Source organism: Lepeophtheirus salmonis, chromosome 14, assembly GCF_016086655.4.
Source record: "Lepeophtheirus salmonis chromosome 14, UVic_Lsal_1.4, whole genome shotgun sequence".
NCBI lineage: Eukaryota > Metazoa > Arthropoda > Copepoda > Siphonostomatoida > Caligidae > Lepeophtheirus > Lepeophtheirus salmonis.
Genome location: NC_052144.2, coordinates 8,831,767 through 8,849,947, shown reverse-complemented (window position 1 = coordinate 8,849,947; position 18,181 = coordinate 8,831,767). Strand labels below are relative to the sequence as shown.

The 18,181-nt window shown below is 27.4% G+C and overlaps 1 protein-coding gene across 8 annotated transcripts in view; it reads right to left on the bottom strand.

The window, feature by feature from the left end:
- LOC121129225 (octopamine receptor beta-2R) overlaps positions 1–18,181 on the bottom strand; it is a 258,818-nt gene that overhangs the window by 38,123 nt on the left and 202,514 nt on the right. For 7 of the 8 annotated variants that reach the window (XR_011783470.1, XM_040724929.2, XM_040724931.2 and 4 more), the window contains 3 exons: positions 15,559–16,387; positions 5,909–6,085; positions 3,867–4,230 (listed from right to left, as the gene is read on the bottom strand). Coding sequence is in view for 7 of the 8 variants with exons in the window: in XM_040724929.2 (XP_040580863.1) it covers positions 3,867–4,230; positions 5,909–6,085; positions 15,559–16,284 (1,267 nt within the window). In the remaining variant the exon portion in view is untranslated. The remainder of the gene's footprint in view (positions 1–3,866; positions 4,231–5,908; positions 6,086–15,558; positions 16,388–18,181) is intronic. The other variant, XM_071893263.1, reaches the window with a different exon arrangement.

Genomic DNA, 18,181 nt, shown 5'->3' with positions numbered 1-18,181 from the left:
TGTTGATTAAATTTCGACTTTTTGTTAATACAGTTTCAAATTAAAAGAGAAAAAAGATCAAGCATGGCGTATAGTCAAATTTATCAAGGGTACTGTAACTTATATAAAAAGTTATGATTTTAGGAAATATGGGACTATGAAGTTAAACTAGTGAATCTTCTGCAGTTAATTTTATTTCAATTGTTTTACAAAACTGTTCAATGATCACAATGATAACTTATCAAATAAAAACAATTTACAAGTTTCTTTCTCCTCAAAAGAGGTCCATACTAAGGCTTCTTATTTCCCAGATAATATCGGAATATTATAAGCTTGTCTTACCAACAACATAACATAAAACAAATTAAATAGTAATTCATGAAAGAACTAATTTCTGATGGAGCTAGAGGTTGTATAATTGTGAAATACACAGTGCGACCCTTAGGAAAAACGTCTACTCCTCCACATCTCTAGAACTCATTTAACTTTTTTGTATAAAAATATGGGCCATTTTAATTTTAACAACTCATACTTTTCTTCAAAAACAGAAATTATATTTTAAATACATAACTTCTGTGCAGATAAGGCAAATATTTATTAATCGCATATCACTAGAATCGTAAAAACTTTAATTGATTCTTCAATGTAGAGTTAGATAACGTTTTATAATAATATAGATAAATGATATTTATATAATCAAATAATTAAGTAAATGAATTCCAAGGAGTTGTACCGTCGGTCTAAAATCTTGAAAAAACCGCTGTAAACAGGAACCCAGTGGATAAAATTATTCATGCGTAATTATTTATGAAATAGTTTATTATCTGTTTTTGGAGTAATCTTTTTTGAAAGGTATATTAATATATATTTTTGCACATTTCTACTTAATATAAAACGTTTTAGTGCATTAAAGTTAAGTTATTCATTTAGGTAAGTTCTACTCAATTAATGACGCGTTACAAAAGAAAGTAGAAAACATTAAAACATCACCATTTTAAGTAATTTCATTTGCATCATTAACATTAGAAAAATGACAACCATAATGTAAAGTAAAGATGAGATAAAGTCATGAATGATATTCATTCAAATTAAATTGATGAATATTATACCTACAGTAAAAAGGTTTCAAAAAACTATTTACAATATTTAAGATATTTGATTATATTGTGATTAGTCTTTGTTCAATAGTTTTCTAATGATCGATTTGAGTAAGAATAAAAAGTTTCTTATCTCAAAAACTTCATAGATGCATGTATAAGTTTATAGTCGATGGTTCATTAAACAGAAAGAAGACATATATAAAAAAAAATTCATAAGTCAATAGAATTGTACCAATTTAATATAAGGGAACATTATAGTATTATACTAATTCTATATAGCCAAAGAATGGACTTCGAATTAATTGATATAATATATATTTTCTTTTCAAGGGATTACTGTGGATAAACTTTTCACTTGGATTGATATGGTGAGATCTATATTGGTTATTAAAGCATTAAAATAAAATTTATAGTGTAAATTTTCTACTTTTGTAGTCCAAGGAGAGCAAAATTTTATTCACATTCAATTAGCATTGATAGCTTAATTACTGCACATAAATATTATAAAGATGCACTAATCTTGAATATTTTTTTTTCTCAGACATTCTTATTATGAAGTTGTTTGTCATTACTTTACGACAATTTTATATTGAATAGGCATTGTCTCTGATTACGACAAATAACCAAAACAAAGAATCTGGAAAAATATATTACAGACTTTATAAAAAAGCTAACTCATTTAGATGTTTAAATACAATATAAAAAATACTTAGTAAGTCACAAATCCAGAACTTTTGGAATATATAAGGGATTTTTATATTTTTCGGGATAATTAGGAACACATATAAAAATTGACATTTTATGAACAAGTTTATTTATTATTTTAGCCAAGGAATTATACATTTATGACGTTTAGTTGACGGGAGAGGAAATGCTACTGATTCAAAGAGTTTTTTTAGGATGCAGGGGGGGGAGGGGTGCTCAATTTTTAATATGAAGTATATCAACGGTCTCCAAGATAATCAATATATTTTATTTACAAATGCATACTACTTAGATCAATATCAAAACCTTTTCTAAGTTGGAAACACTGGTGCTTAAAATCTATGAAAACCAAAGAATAAAGGATTCACAGGTTATTTTGTTACCTTATCAGCTATTATACTCTTACTTATGCCAAAAAGATTCCATTTTAAAAAAGAATCCAAAGAATAAGGAGGAACAGTATTAATGATCGATGGAAGTGTATTATCGAGCTTATTCTTATTTAAAGAAGCAAGAAGGTCACAAAAAAGCTTATAAGGCGTGCAACCTAGTGAAAGGCTCTCCCAATGAGTAACAGATTATTCTTGAATCATTGCAGGGCAAGACTTGAAGAAGAAACCCGTTTAATTAAATTGGTGGGTTATTAATTATAAAAATACTGCAACCAATTTCAGTGAGGGTCATATCAAATATTAAAAGGGGTGGGGGTAAAAATTTAGGACGTACAATCTAAAGGGGTATCCAGTTTTGGACCATCACAGACAGGGGGAGGGGAGAGGCTATAATAGTACTTTTTTCCGGACATCATCACTGTATGACACCGAATGTGTAGCCAAGCAATAAACGTAAAAACAAATGTTGAAAATGTCATCTAAAAGCTTTGTTTTCTCTATCATAGTGTTGCTAGACTTCATTATTTTGTATTAACAGAGTTTAGATTTGATATGAATATTGTTTTTTCCATACATGTTAATTAATACATAGTATACATACTAATTCATGTCTATTGAGACTTTTATTCATTGCTTACGTTTTAATACATGTCATATGATGATAATTATTATGTGGATATCATACCCAAAAGAAAAAAATAAATAACTGCCACTCAGAGTTTTTAAGAATTTTTGTGGACGTCCCAATAATAAGATAAATTAGTTAAAAGTATTTAATTATTAAACAAGGTAAAATGTGTGCATTTGGGTTTATTACTCATCTTAATAAATACACTTTTCTCATACAATATATAACTTGTACAAACATATTGTACAAGTTATTTTACGTGTAACCTGTCTTCCAAAAATATATCATTTTTGTGAAACTGAATGCCGGTCTCGTATGGGTACCTATTCTGTGCTTTTGACCAAAAAAAAATTGTTCCTTGAAAACATTAATAAATGTAGAAATATTTTTTTTACAAAGTATAATCTTTGTCAATAATTCAAGGTTTTATAACACTCAGTACAAAGAAGTCAATTCCAACAAGTTATGAAATTTGATATATATTGCCTTTATCTCTTAATTATTTTATATATTTATGATTTACAGTAACCATGTTTGTTAGTCAGGTCAGTACCTTGATGGGGGCAATGGGAATGAATTTATTCAATCTATGTATAATACTCATCAATCAATGGTGTAGATTATTTCCACACATTCCTAAAAAATATTATTTAGCTGTATTTTCTTAATTTGTAACATATAGGATAAATGCAAAATTGAACGGATCACCACCAAATACATTATAATATTTTTTTGCAATAATATTAGGCTTATAACTGTTTTTGATCTCTTTTACACCTATCTACGCTTACTTCATACATATTTGATCTTGAGTCTCGATTCAAACTTGCTAAGTAAGGCCCTATTTGATTCTTTTTACATATAGTTACAGATATCTGAGCAATAATTATCAGAGTAATTAGTAAAGGATTTATAAAAATGACATGTAACACCATGCAAACCAACTTAATTTAATTTGAGATACGATGTAGTTAAATAAGTTGTTTGTACTGTGCCGTTGCTAAAAATTTGACAAATTTGTGCAACAAAGGGGAATTAAAAGGATGGAGGAATCTAACTTACCATCAGAGTTGATACTATGAGCCATGGAAACTCTCCTTGCTTTTGCATTTATAACTGAAAGAAGGTTATTAGAAGCAGGTGGAGTTAAGGAACAATTCCTAGATGGAGTTGGTGATGCACATCTGCTTAGAGTCATAGAAAAGTTTCCTTCAACAAACTTGGTTTCCTTCTTGGTCGAGCTAGATACGTTCAAGGGAAGGCTCTCATCCTCTGTTGAGGGGCTGATTCGATAGGATGATGTAGAGGCAGGAACACCAAGACGGTTAGGAGGATACCGATTATAGTTGTTATTTGAATGAATTTCATGTAGAGTAATGTTACCAGAAGAGTCAGTTCCGGATTTAAAACCATTTGCCTGCAACTCCTATATATCGGGGAAAAAATTTAATAGTTGCTAATAATGTTGACATAAATTATGAAAGGGATTTTAACTTTTGATATTTTTTGATGTTATTTTATGAATTAATAATTACCTTTATTATACATAAAAAAACCAACATCAACGTAATTTGATGTGTCACTAGAATTAACTTTGTTTTTTTATACTTTGTGTATGAATATAAAATGAGAGTTTTACATATTTTTAAATGTATGTTTCTTTTTTTTAAATAAAATATTTCTTTGTTATGTTTTCAACACATTTTTTAGCTTTTCTTAGTGAAGGATCACGTATGTATATTAAACCATGAGTAAAGGTATAATTGAAATTATAAGTATTGTTTGGTGGAGTTTTGTATAAAAACAATGAGTAGAGAAAACGTTGGATTCCAGTAAAAATACGACATAATAAATTATTAACATCATTTGTTAATTTTTTTATAAATCACAACGTGAACACTTTCTTAGAGTTAATCCAGAAGTGAGTCAAATCAAATGCAAATCAGGTAACTGATACTTTACCTATATTTCTAAAATTGTCGATAAACTTTTCGACGTTGTGATGAAGCGTTGATTACTGAAGATAAAATTTTTGTTCAAGTTTATATAATTTTAATTTAGATAAAAAGGCAATATTTGATCAAACTAAAAAGGATTTATGAAATAGAAAACATTCAATATTGCTTTTAAGCCATAGATTACGAAAATGAACATTAAAACTTTTAACTTTCAAAGGCTTGGCCTTAAAAGCCTATTTTAAAGAATCAAGTTTTTATGGCATAATTACGATTAAGTGCCACATGTTGACATGAAAGAATTATATATATGATAGTCAAAGTAAATAATAAATTGATACAAACATTTCAGCATTTGAAAAGTGAATTATTCATTACTTTATCACGATTAAAATTAATAATAAAAAATGTATATAACCACCAAAAAATGGAGTAAAATGAAAGATATTACTTAGAAGCTAATACTTTTTTTATTTTTTCTTCAAGTGCTTAATATCCCAGTTGAAGTAATAGAATATATATTATATTTCAAATTAAAATATTTGCCTTTATAAAAGGTTGATTTTGGTAAATTTTTGGTCAATTTAGTTTTTAATATTTAAATATAATTAGTTGATTAGATTGCGTTATTAATATAGATTACTGAAATATTCCGGGAGGGGGGGGGAATTAGATCGTTTATAAGATTATAACTAATAATTAAAAAATAAAATAAGCAATAATTTCGATGTAAGGGTATTAAAAAAGTTTATGGATGCTTTATATTCAAAATAATTGATTAATTGATAGTTATAAACTGATAAACGATTCAATTTTCCCACGCAGAAATTTTTGCAAATATATATTTACACAACCTAACCAGCAACTTTTCATTTGCGTGTTCTACGGCTTAAATAACAATATTAAATGTGTGTTTCAGCCTAAATGCCGAAATGATGTTGCATGGTGTAATCCCTCATAATATTCAAGAAATATAAACGAAAACTAAAAATAGAATATTGCAGATTTATTAAGAATTTCCGTTGAAGAAAAAGCCAAAAAAGCGTGTGAATAAGAAATTATATACGTAATAAAAAAAAAAAAAAATTTGACAACAAATATCCCAGAAAAGTAAAAGAAGGTTAACAAATATTTTTGTTGTACACTTACATTAAATCTTGTTCTAACTCGGTCCGAATCAATGATTAAATGTTGTTGCGAGGGAACTGAGGATCTTCTTATTGATTCCTTTTGACGAAGAGCCTCCTTATATATTCGATGATACATACACAACATGATTGCCACAGGGGCCCAAAACGTTAGTGCGGATGAAATGAAAGCATATGGCTGCCAAAAAATTGAAATAAATATTAGTATTATTTTGAAAATGCATCAATTTTTGCTTAAGATCTGTAATTTATTTCAAATATTTTTTCCTCAATTCAATTCTAAAAAAATTAATTATTGATACCTTGTTAGCATCGTAAATATCGGCCATTTTTGGAGTTTAAACAATTAAATTTATAAGAATGAAACATTTCAACATCGAAATGTTTCTAACAAATAAAATAAGGAAGACCTTTACAATCTTTTATAGGCTATATATTTCCAACATCCTGCTTTATTTTATATCAGACCCTTTATAAATATTAAAAATGTGTTTTCATATCATTAAGCTTTATTATTAATTTAGTGCATCCAATAAATTAACTAATACATTAGAAAGGATGATATATATTTTTGCAATTATCCTTCTTATTCCTTATCGATATAAAACAAAATTAATTGCAAAAAATTACCCATTACATAAATATTTTAGTATCTATTATCTCATTACTACGTCGTACTTTGAGGAACGTAAAAAATACCTTTTTCAAGTGGCTACTGTTTTTCTCCCAATTCATTTACAATGTTATGATTTTCTTAACTGGTTGATAATATGTTTAACTTGGATTTCAGACATCTTTTTGTGCACTTTATTTCCATAGTTTTTGAACAGTGACTATATTAAGTTTGTTATTGCTCATTATGTCAATCCTATTGCTAGATCATTGTCGGTCTATAAATCTCTATTAGTAAAATGGGTAATATAAAAAAAATTAAATATTATATACAATAACTTATTTATAGTTTGCTAACTAATATCATTGTCAATACGAACTATTTTTCGCTCTGAAAAGGTATATAACATCTTTTACGTTCCTTAAAGTACGTGTGGGAAGTCTTACTAAGAAAATCACTATAGTATTCTAATTCAGTTACTTCCTTGGACCTAATGAATAAACTAGCAATTAAGAACATTGGTTTTCGTGGGACTAGGATAAGGATCATACTTGAGGGACTTGATTTATTCAACAAATCAGCACTGTCCAAAATGAAGAAAGGATCTATATATACTAAGATCGACCAATAACTGCTTGGAAGCACTCTCCGGATGTATTTGTTGCCTCAAAATTTCTAGGACTGGATCCAGTTGGATCTGTGAACCAACATTCATAAGACCAAAAGATAAATATTTGTTGTGAAAATATCTTCATTCTACATTAATCCAAAATAGTATAAAGTACTTGATTGATAATTAATCTTCCTTTGTTGAATTTTAATTCGTGGTTATTAAACTCTTTTAAATTTCGAATCATTTTTTTTTATATTTCATACATATTGTATTTTTAAATGTCAATTAAAAAAAGGAAAAAAATATTTTATGAATATTTAAGCTATAATTTAAAATAATAGACGAAATATGAAATTTTTCTGTTTACCGTTGTGCAACAATTGCGTCGGGAATCTTTCACTTACTTATTTCTTCTTACTATTTTGATAACAATTTTTTCAAGATACCTTTGTTTTTTGCTGTCTTTCAGCACACATCTAGGTCAAAATGATAAAAAAGCAAGAGAAATACCATTTCAAATTAACAATTTATGTTTTTTACTACTTTATTAATATAAAGTCTTAGAAACATAGAAAGATCTTCATATTATAGATATATCACATTGGATTACTCTCACCTCTAATTCTAACATTAATATGAGTAATAAGCCTTTTATCACTACTACCCTATAGAAATTTTATTTATAGTTTGGCATACTACATAACGTAGTACAGCATTATAATTTTTAGTATACTGTTATCAACAGTAGCTTAATGAAAGGGTATGTTATTTTCAGATAAAGGAGAGTAATTGATTACCCAACTTTAAAATACTAGATCAGATTTGAATATTATTTCAGCATGTTGAAATTATTGGAGATTGTCAATCAATAAAGTATTTTATCCCTTAATATAAGAAGTATTATATTTTCTTTATCATATTTTAAATATACTTGAATGGATAATTCATTTATTAAATTAAAATTTCCTATTCACTTTTTTAATTGCTCACAAAATATACTTATATACCAAATTTTTAGTAGTTAATTAATACTAATGGTTGCTCCAATTTGAAACAAGGTTTTCCTCAAGACTTAGTTTCCATAGGCTACCTACAGATCCAGGTAAATATTAGATTGAAAATTATATGTTCAAATTCAATTTCTAGTTTCATTTTGTTTATTTTAATGGAGATTCGGGATAATTATATAACAAGCTGTGCGTTGGAGAGACTTCACGCCGGTGTCTCATTTAGTATTATGCTCTGATCACTTTTTGCTGAGAAACTATTTAAACAGCCAAAATAACAGAGTGATTATCATAAGGAAAGTAATATTCAACGTTTTTTTATGCATCTTTATGCGCTCATATCATACATGTTAATTTGTATAAAGATAAATACGGAACCTAAAATAATATATTATTAATACTATATGAGAAATTGCGTTATATCAACGTTCTAGCTTAAAATTAGACTTCCTAGCCAAGATCTACAACTAAGAACAAGCTAATTTAAGACTAAATACTAAAATGACACACATTTTGATCTCCATTCAAACTCTGGTTTATTAGATGTATCAAAAAATATTTTAATGTATATTTTGAGTAAATCTCCCACATGAGTACTACTTCATCATCAATATGTTTTGGAAGTATTTAAAAAGGGTGAATATATGTGTTAAAAGAGACACAAAAGCTATTTGATTTCTTCTTTGATTACCAAATCTACACATAATGATTGGATAAGATTCAAACCTTGTCGAAAAGAGATTATTTTATATATTGTAGTTGATAGTGTAACCCAGTTTGAACAAAATTCTCCTAGACTTTCATATTCAAATACAATACATTAGTTTTTCATTTGATAGTGCAACCTACAAACTTTGATCCTTTAACTGGAATATATTACCTAATAGAAGAATACTAGTTTTTCTCTGATTAATTTCCGTACAAGACTTTTCTTAATTTAAAAAAGATGAAAAAATTAACTCAATCCTTCTAATAAATTGGGTTGATGAGTTGACTTCTATAAAAAAATGTCAAATCGTCGGCGTAAAGATAAATTAAATAGGTGTGTCAAATTAAATACCAAATCCACCAAACTTGTGATTTATTTTTATAGCTAATTATTATATGGACATAACAAACAAAAGAACATCCAGGAAGACAGCTTTTAATTAGCATTAAGATCCTTTTTTTTCTTCGGTTGTAAAAACGCTTTCGAAGAAATTTCTTCGTAATATGTAGAATATAGTGGTAATTTACCGTATCCAATGGCTTACAAAAATCAACAGCGATAGGGGCACCATATCTTTTCCTACTTTATACAGAATGAATCGCACTTTGTGTATTTCGAAACACAACTGACACTTTTCTTCCTTTTTGGAAATCTTTCTGAAAGTAACATTTTTCTTATTTAATATTTGGGTGAATCAGATCAGAAAATAAACCAAATATAATTTGATATGTCTCGTTTAGCAATGTTATTGGCCCCCAATGACCATTCTCAGTCCTTTCTCCCTTTTTCGAATTAATATTATTCCTTCTTCACTGATTGATTAAGAAAACTTTTCATAGATTTACCACCACTTAGTAAATAAGGAAATTCTCATGATATTTAAATCTAGAATAAAATTTTACTTCCATTTCATCAGGAACAGGAGTTTTGTTATTATTAAAATTAATTTAAATGCAGTTGAATATTTATTCATAAGAATAAAGAGTAGCCGTTGACTTTTTACTATATTTAGAAACGATTACTCTTCTCACACATCCTGCCCTGCAAATCTTTTTGAAACATTACAATATATCTTCGGTTTTAGTCTAAACCTTGTCATTATAAATTATACTTTAACTTTTAAGAGATTATTTTTTATTTAACTTTAGTTTCCTAGTTCTTCGACTGGGGTTATTATCCGCTGCAATTTTCCTTTGAATGTCCTCCTCCATTATATCAGAATTTCTCAAACAATTAAGATTGTCTGATGTGAATTTTCGCCAAATAAAAGATCTATTTTTGAAAATTTCATCTATCTTCTCTTGTAAACAATCACCTGCTTTGTTTTTGATTATTCACAAATCTTTTGGAAGAATCAAGGATAGAATGCAATAGAGTATAAGCTGCCCTGGGTGCAATAAAAGTTAGATCCAATTTTCCTTTCGATCTATCCCACAGTAGTTGTTTATATTTATCCTACATTAAAATCCACTCTGATATTTTGAATATACGTGATGAAAAAACAATCATTAACTCAAGTTCAAATAGTTTATGGTTTAAAGATAGGTCAGGGCAATATATGCTTTTTTAACGTAAAATATGTTCCTATACGTAGGATATGAAAAGCCATATCAATCCTTGAAATTGTTTTTCTATTCTTCATAATATACAATCCTTTTGATTCAAAATAACAACCTTGTCCAGTAGATCGAGTTTTAGAATCAAGGATATTTATACAAAACTTTACTTTGGTAAATATTTTTGTAAAAAAAAATAAAGATCCGTGACATCATTTTTAGTTGTCGAAGACCAGGAAATTAGGCTTAAAATGAGACATATGGACAAGCACTTCATACATACGAGAAATTTATTATGTGTAATTATTAAATTAATTTCAAGATATTTTTTTTAATAAATCAATAGATAAATTAACATTTGGATTAATTTTTAAACTGCTCCTAATGATTTATCAATCAGAATCTAGAAAGATGATTAAGACTACAAATTTTATCCAGTCTTTAAGAAATATGATGAAAAAAACCCAGGTATTTATTATGTCAATAATTTAAATAAATTGCATTCATAACTTCATTCAAAGGTCATTTTGCTCCACTTGAAATATACATTATATAAAATTCAAATAATATTGTATAATATATTTTTCAAAAGCACATATGACGTCATTTCTTTTGAGAATATTCAATTATTCCGGTAGAGTAAATTGCTCACTCTGTAGCTCACCTTCTTCCCTTTATGTATTTATTTCTCTATGCCCAGTCAAAACATTGAAAAAAAGTAGAATTAGAAATATAATAAGGAAATACTTCAATGCAGAAATGGCTAATCATATTCACGAAGTAGAAAGAAGAAAAGGACTTGTTGGGACTAAACGATAGCTGACATATCGTATCAAAATAGAAAACCCGATATATTTGAAAAAATATTCAATATGAGCAGCATTGTATCGATATTCGAGAAAATTCTTAGAAATTTGGACAATATTTTAAATGATGCAATTAGAAAAAATTAGAAAATGGTAAAAATATTGAAGAATACAATTTTTATACGATTCTCTCAGAGCCAGGGAGTGCTCAATACATATAATAAATACACATTGTAAAAAAAAGACGAAAAAGAAGAGGAAGCCTGCCGCTCGTATACAAGATTTATAGTCCAAATTTAGATAAACATCACTAATTATAGAAGGGAACACTCATTTTGTACAAATGAATTCAAGCCGAAAAAGTAATTTATATTTGAGCACAGAATCCAAAACTGATTTCAATTTTTATCTTTGTCATCTGAATTCTGAAATATCTGGAATTATTGTAACTTGGAACTATTATTTTTGCAGAGTCATATTTTACATTGAAAACAGTCCCCAAATCAGAAGTAAATTTAATAAAAACTTATGTACAAATGTTTTTACTGATTCTGTATCTTGTTCTGAAATAGATTCATTTCCATTTTTACGGAGAAAAATTATAATAACGAGACTCTTCGTTAGATCCTTATAAATTAATCCTAATAGATAGTGAGGGAGAAATATTATTCGGGAGGAAAATTGTCAGACCTCATAAAGGAGTAAAGTTGACTCCTTTCTTGGTAATGATATTCCAGGATCGAAAGAATAAAACAATCAATGTACATAGTTTTAATATTTCATAATGGGATCACTTAAAAAAATACAATATGGAACCAAAATCCGTGAAGATGCATTTTTTTAAATTTATATCTTTTTTTAAAATTATACATTGATTATTGTTCATTAATAATAGCAAGGATATTTCTCATTGAGAGAAAAATTGAGATGAGTTTTGGATATAAATTCGATTATTGTTTTCAATTCATTTGTTAAATTCCCCCAACCCCCCACTAATAGTTCATCTGTATTATTAATTTACAGGTCCTGCTGCTGAAATATAAATGTTCAAGGGAAACGCCGAATCTTTAAACTATTTTTAGACATCTATTTGCTGATACACAAGATCCACCAGGCCTAATGGAATTTTTATTTCACCTACTTTCACGGTATACATAATTGCTTAATTTTTTTCCATTAAGAAGTCAATAAACTTTTAATGTTAATTTTTTTTTGGAAAATTATAAGAGTATCACGAATCAAACAATATATAAATATTTTTGTTTTTGTATTATTTTTATTTTGTTTATTTATTTTTTACTCAAATGAGAATGGCTCAAAAGTTTCAATTAATTGGAACGTCGACAATTTTTTGTGCGCAATTTCAGATACATACAAACGTAGACTGTTACAAATAGTTGTTGAAGGTCAAAAATTTAATATACATTTTTATTACAAAGTGTCACTCAATTCAAAGTTGTCAAACACATTCTAATAAATTATACCATATGTTAGAAAATATACGACACTACGTTTATTTGATATTACTCGTGATTTTTCAGTTAGTGGGGATTACATATTTCATTTCTAAGAAAATAGTTAGTATTTATGATGTTAGTCGTGCTCTTACAAATACTGAAAGTGTTAGTTTAATATTTTATTTCTATGCAACTTAGTTATTTTTAGAATTGGGGTCATTCTACATCCGTGGTTTAAAGATATTCTTATGTGAATTACTGCATAAAATACAGTCTATTATATAAATGTAAAATAAATGTTCTTCATTAAGGGTTTGATTGTGTATACACCTGCATAATTAACTGTAATTCATATATAATTCAAATCAAAATATCTGCAAAAAAGTAAAGATAACAATATCCATATTTTCTATGTATAACACATGGGCTGAAAAGTCGAGGGCTTCACAAATAGGCGGTGGAAATTTTTTTTCACCTCATTTTCAGTTAGTACCAACCTTCGAAAGACAGTTGTAAAAATTCCATGAACATATTTTGTTATTTCCATAAAAAAATTTGTGTTATAATTTTACACTGCTCCCTGTTTTGAAAAAAATACAGTTTAAGTTAGCAATGGTTTGAAAAGTATTATGGGAATCCACTCCATAAACCAAGTAAAAAAAGGCAACTTTAAACAAAACAGATAAACGTGTTTTCATTGTTAAGCCTGGTACTTTTCTGCCCGTCTGCAAATATTTTAAATGAGGTTTAGATATAAATGATTATTCGATTTAATTACCATACAATTGGATACAAGAGTTCAAATTTAAAATAAAATGTAATGACAACTAAACGACCTAATATATCCCCACATTAAAAAAAAAATTTCTTCCCTTTTTTAATTTACATAAATATGTTGTTGATTGTAATAAAACCAAGGATTCGGAAAAAATGATTATTTTAAATTTATGAACAAAAAATAGAATTAATATAAATTAAAAAGTACGAGAGTCCCCCCTCCTTGTCTCCCTCCTTGTTAACGCGTGTATTAACTATGATTGAAGTTTATATTAATTATATTTTGTAATTATGTGGAAACATAGTTGTATTGTTGTACAAAGAAAATTAGTACAATTGATTCTTTACCATTATACTTGAAAAATTCTTTAACTTGAATATGTTAATCGAGATTGCTACCGAGTACATATTTTCTGAGTCAGTTTCAAATCATTTGTATCGTCCGGGGTCCGTTATAAGACACAAGTCTTGACTCAAGCACTGGTTAATAAATATTTCAATTCATATGGCAAGAATACAAATCTCAGTTAGGAACTGTAGACAGTTCAAGACCGATTGATCTCATATGGACCAGACTAGTAAAATAATTGAAAATAGCCTTTTTTTTAGTGCTCCAAGTATTTTTTTTTAATGAGTGAAGTAGTTGAAATTAGATTAGAGATCGAGAGGTGAGGAAGTTGACTTTAAATAACATAAAAAGTTATGGCTTTCAATCTCCCTTATGAGCCAACAAGAAATTCATTGATTTTTGAGCATGCAGAAAAATTAACTTTTTTAAATTTAAATTTTATTTACAACAAATGATAACTAATAATTTGGTGTATTTTTTTAAATTAATAAAAGTTAATCATCAAAAAAAGTTAACAGTCAACAGGAAAATCCGAACAATTCTACCGGGATCTCTAAGGCGAGAATATCTGGAAACTTTTAATCCTTTATCCAAAAAGACCAAAGACCTAGAAATTTTTTAGGTAATTTGGGATTTTAAGAACAAATCCCTTTCAGCTTTTATTTTTCCCATTTTTCCAATCCAAAACTATTTTATCCCACACTGGGTTTACCTCATTGGTTTTCTACAAAGTGATGACAAAAGGAGCGTAATCTTAAAATTATATATTTTTTAACACAGATTCTCAGCTCATACTAATAGTAAAATTAATTTAAACATATTACAAGTGCAAACGCTCTATCTTAAAGATACAAAATGAATAATCAAAAAAGATTTGTATTTATATTTTGTTTCTTTATGTTAAAATTCTATAGTAAAATGATTTATTATAAATACATGAAAGGTTTATTTTTAATGTAAAACCTCCTTTTACAAATTTTTGTTGTTATTTTCTTTACATTTTAAAGTAAATATAGTACCAACTGCAACCCTTTTGACACTCTTGAAAATGCAAGATATAATTAACCATAACTAAATACTTATTTTGGTAAATATACAGTTTAAAAAAAAAAATGTTTGACCATGTAATTTATTTATTGTCATTGCTATTGATAGCTTGCCATGTTTCTTTTTCTACCATAATGAAGGTACATTCTAAGACTAACTAACTGATCCTTTTCTTCCTTCATTTACCTAATTCCCTATTTTAGTTCGTATGTATTATACGTTTTCTCTTTTTTAGTTTGTACAATAATTTGCTTTTTGGATTTTTAATTTTGTAATCTATTTTAGAATCGACATCCAAAATAAATAAAAAATTGAGACACAGGAAATCAATCTTGTTTTATGAAAAAAAAAACAACAACTGATAAGTGAAAAAAAAACTTGTCCTTTAGAGTCCAAGAATCTTGTTTGATCAGAATTAAACATGGCTTTACGTAAGTAACTCAGAATACTAAACAACTTTTATTTAATGCCTAAAGTCTGTATCTGGCCCCTTTTGCAATTTTTTATCAATATTTTTTTAAGAAGGGCTAACATTAGACACACACATAAACTATTTTAATACTATGTAGGCTAACTAATGTTGTTAAGATACTACTATTTTTGTTCTAACTCTGGTACAGAAAATGTGATGGCTCAGAAATGTAATTATTTATATTTATAAAAGACCATTTTCTTTTATTATAATTTTATATTTATAATATATGAATATTTTTATACCTGATTAACTTTGAATATGCATTCATCTGGGTTTTGTTTCCTCCATTCAAGATGTTCTTTAGTTGTGTACCATCCCAAAAATATTGGAAGAAATGATATTAAGGTGGGCGCCGTCCAGGCTACTCCAATCATAACTGCAGCAACTTTAACAGTCATGTATGAAGTATATTTTAAAGGTTTGACAATGGCAAAGTATCTATCCACTGAGATACAACATAAATGAAGGGTGGAGACTGTGGAGAAGTGAACATCCAAAGAGTTCCACAAATCACAAATTATATAACCAAAGTTCCATTCCCCAGTAATTTCAACAAGGGCATTAAAAGTCATTGCAAAGCATGCAACGAGGAGATCTGCCACTGCTAGACTGACTAGAAAATAGTTGTTGATATGTCTAAGACGATGATATCGAAATACTGAAATAACCACTAAGAGATTGTTGAATATAGCAAGAATAATGATGAGAATGAGAATCCCGGATTTGAGTACAAGGAAGAGAGTATCAAGGCTTTCATCGTCAGGGCTGCCTTCTGTGTCAGATTCATAGACTGTGTTATATGCCAATGATGAGTTGTTCCTAATAACTGAGTTGGGGTCTCTGATGGAGTCATTGAGCTCTGTTAGAGGTTTTATTGAGCTTATAATATTAATTGATTGAGTCACAGAATCACTTATAGTCAGTTTAATACTAGCAATAAAGGTTAGTATAACTATTAGTCCGTACATGTCTTCACACACTAATATCTTATTTAATATTAGCTCGATATTTGGTTGGTATCCTAGATATATTCGAGTATTAGCTTTGACATATCATCAAAGACTCACTTGCCTGAAAGAAAAATACAATTATAGTTGAAGGCATATTTTGTAGTTAAAACATAACATGAGAAAATAAATAAATTAATATTGAATAGATATTAGGATTTATCGCCAGGGATCCTGTTTTCTTGGAATATTTTAAAGCGTTTTGAACATCCAAAATATATTATATTTAATTATTTCATAATATGAACTTAATTTAATTATATTATTATCAAATAAAACCAGAATAAATATTGAAGAATCACTTGACTTAAAGTTTGTGCAATTTATGCTTTTCAAATGATACGATAATAAATGATACCGAACAAAGAATCAAAGGTTTGCTATTTAATACAACAACAGTCTTATACATTTTTTTTTCCTTTTTTACTTTTTATAGCCTATACATGAAATACCACTAATACATTAGTAACAAATAACTCACATAATGAACGTTTCCTATATGGAAAACAAAATAAAATTATGGACCAAGAATCAACCAAAAACTTTCACATAATTTGTGTGTCCGATAAATAATTTATAAATTGTTCTATTTTAGCATAAACGTTCCTTATTTGAAAAGTAATATCTGTTTTTTTGAGAATGGTGATATATACAGTCTCATATTTTTATAGAAATGGTTAAATATATATTTTATGGTTGTTATTGTTTGATAACAATATCACTCTGAAGGAAATGAGAAACCCTATATATAAATATTTGCCTCATTGATCAAAATTATATTAGATTTGTTACTTATTATTTTATATTTATTAATTACATTTTAATGCAGGATAAATATAAGCAACTACAGTAGGGAAGGTTGAAGGGAACATTGGATTTATTTATTGTAGCAGGGAGGGCAATTTATACTCTGAAGAAGTGTATCCTTGATTCTTGAAAGAGATTTGTTTGAAATTATAACAATGCAGATACTGACATTCAACAGAAGATAAATTAGAAAAGTGCAAAATATGGAACAAAATTTTGCATTACATTCATATCCGATAGTTTTTTCAGTATACTAGAGGAGGAAAATGGTTCGAGGAATGAACCCAGTTGAAGAATTAGGAAATTGAAATTAAACATAGCAAGAAATGAAACATATTAATAACACATTATATTTTCAAAAACAAAATTCGTCACAAAACTGACTCATATTGGTTCTACTTAAAAAATAAGTAAGGTACATGATTAAAGTTATTTTTATTAAAAAAGTTAGTTAATGATGGACTTTTCAAAATTATTTTTAACTATCCGTTACTTGCCCTTAATGTACTAAGGTGTATATGTTACAAGGGATTTTAAACAGCCAAATAAAAACTTTATATTGTTTCAATTCCAAGAAAAATGAATCTTTCGAGATATTTTAAATCCATAATTGTATTTTGATAAACAATACAAGTATTTTTCAAATTTGTATCACATCAATTTTTTTTACAACAATCTATTTTTTTCAAATTTTAATACCAAACAAATACTAAGGTTTATAATTTATCAGTTATTTACATTAAATTAATATTTATTAATTCCAAAACCTTTGAGAAAAAAAAATTAGAATTGAATAAATCTATCCAAAAACGGTGAATAATAAAATAAGAATAATTAATAATGGAATATTTTAAGGTTTTTTTTTACAAAATATTGTTAAAAAAACAAAATAGTGAAAAGTAAATAATACAATTTATTATATTCGATAAATATCTTGGAAAAAATAAATAATATATTATATGTTTTTGAGAAATACGAAAAAATATATTTTTTTTATCAAACCACCAGAAAAATAACAAAAAGTGAGAATTTTTCTAATAAAAGATAAATC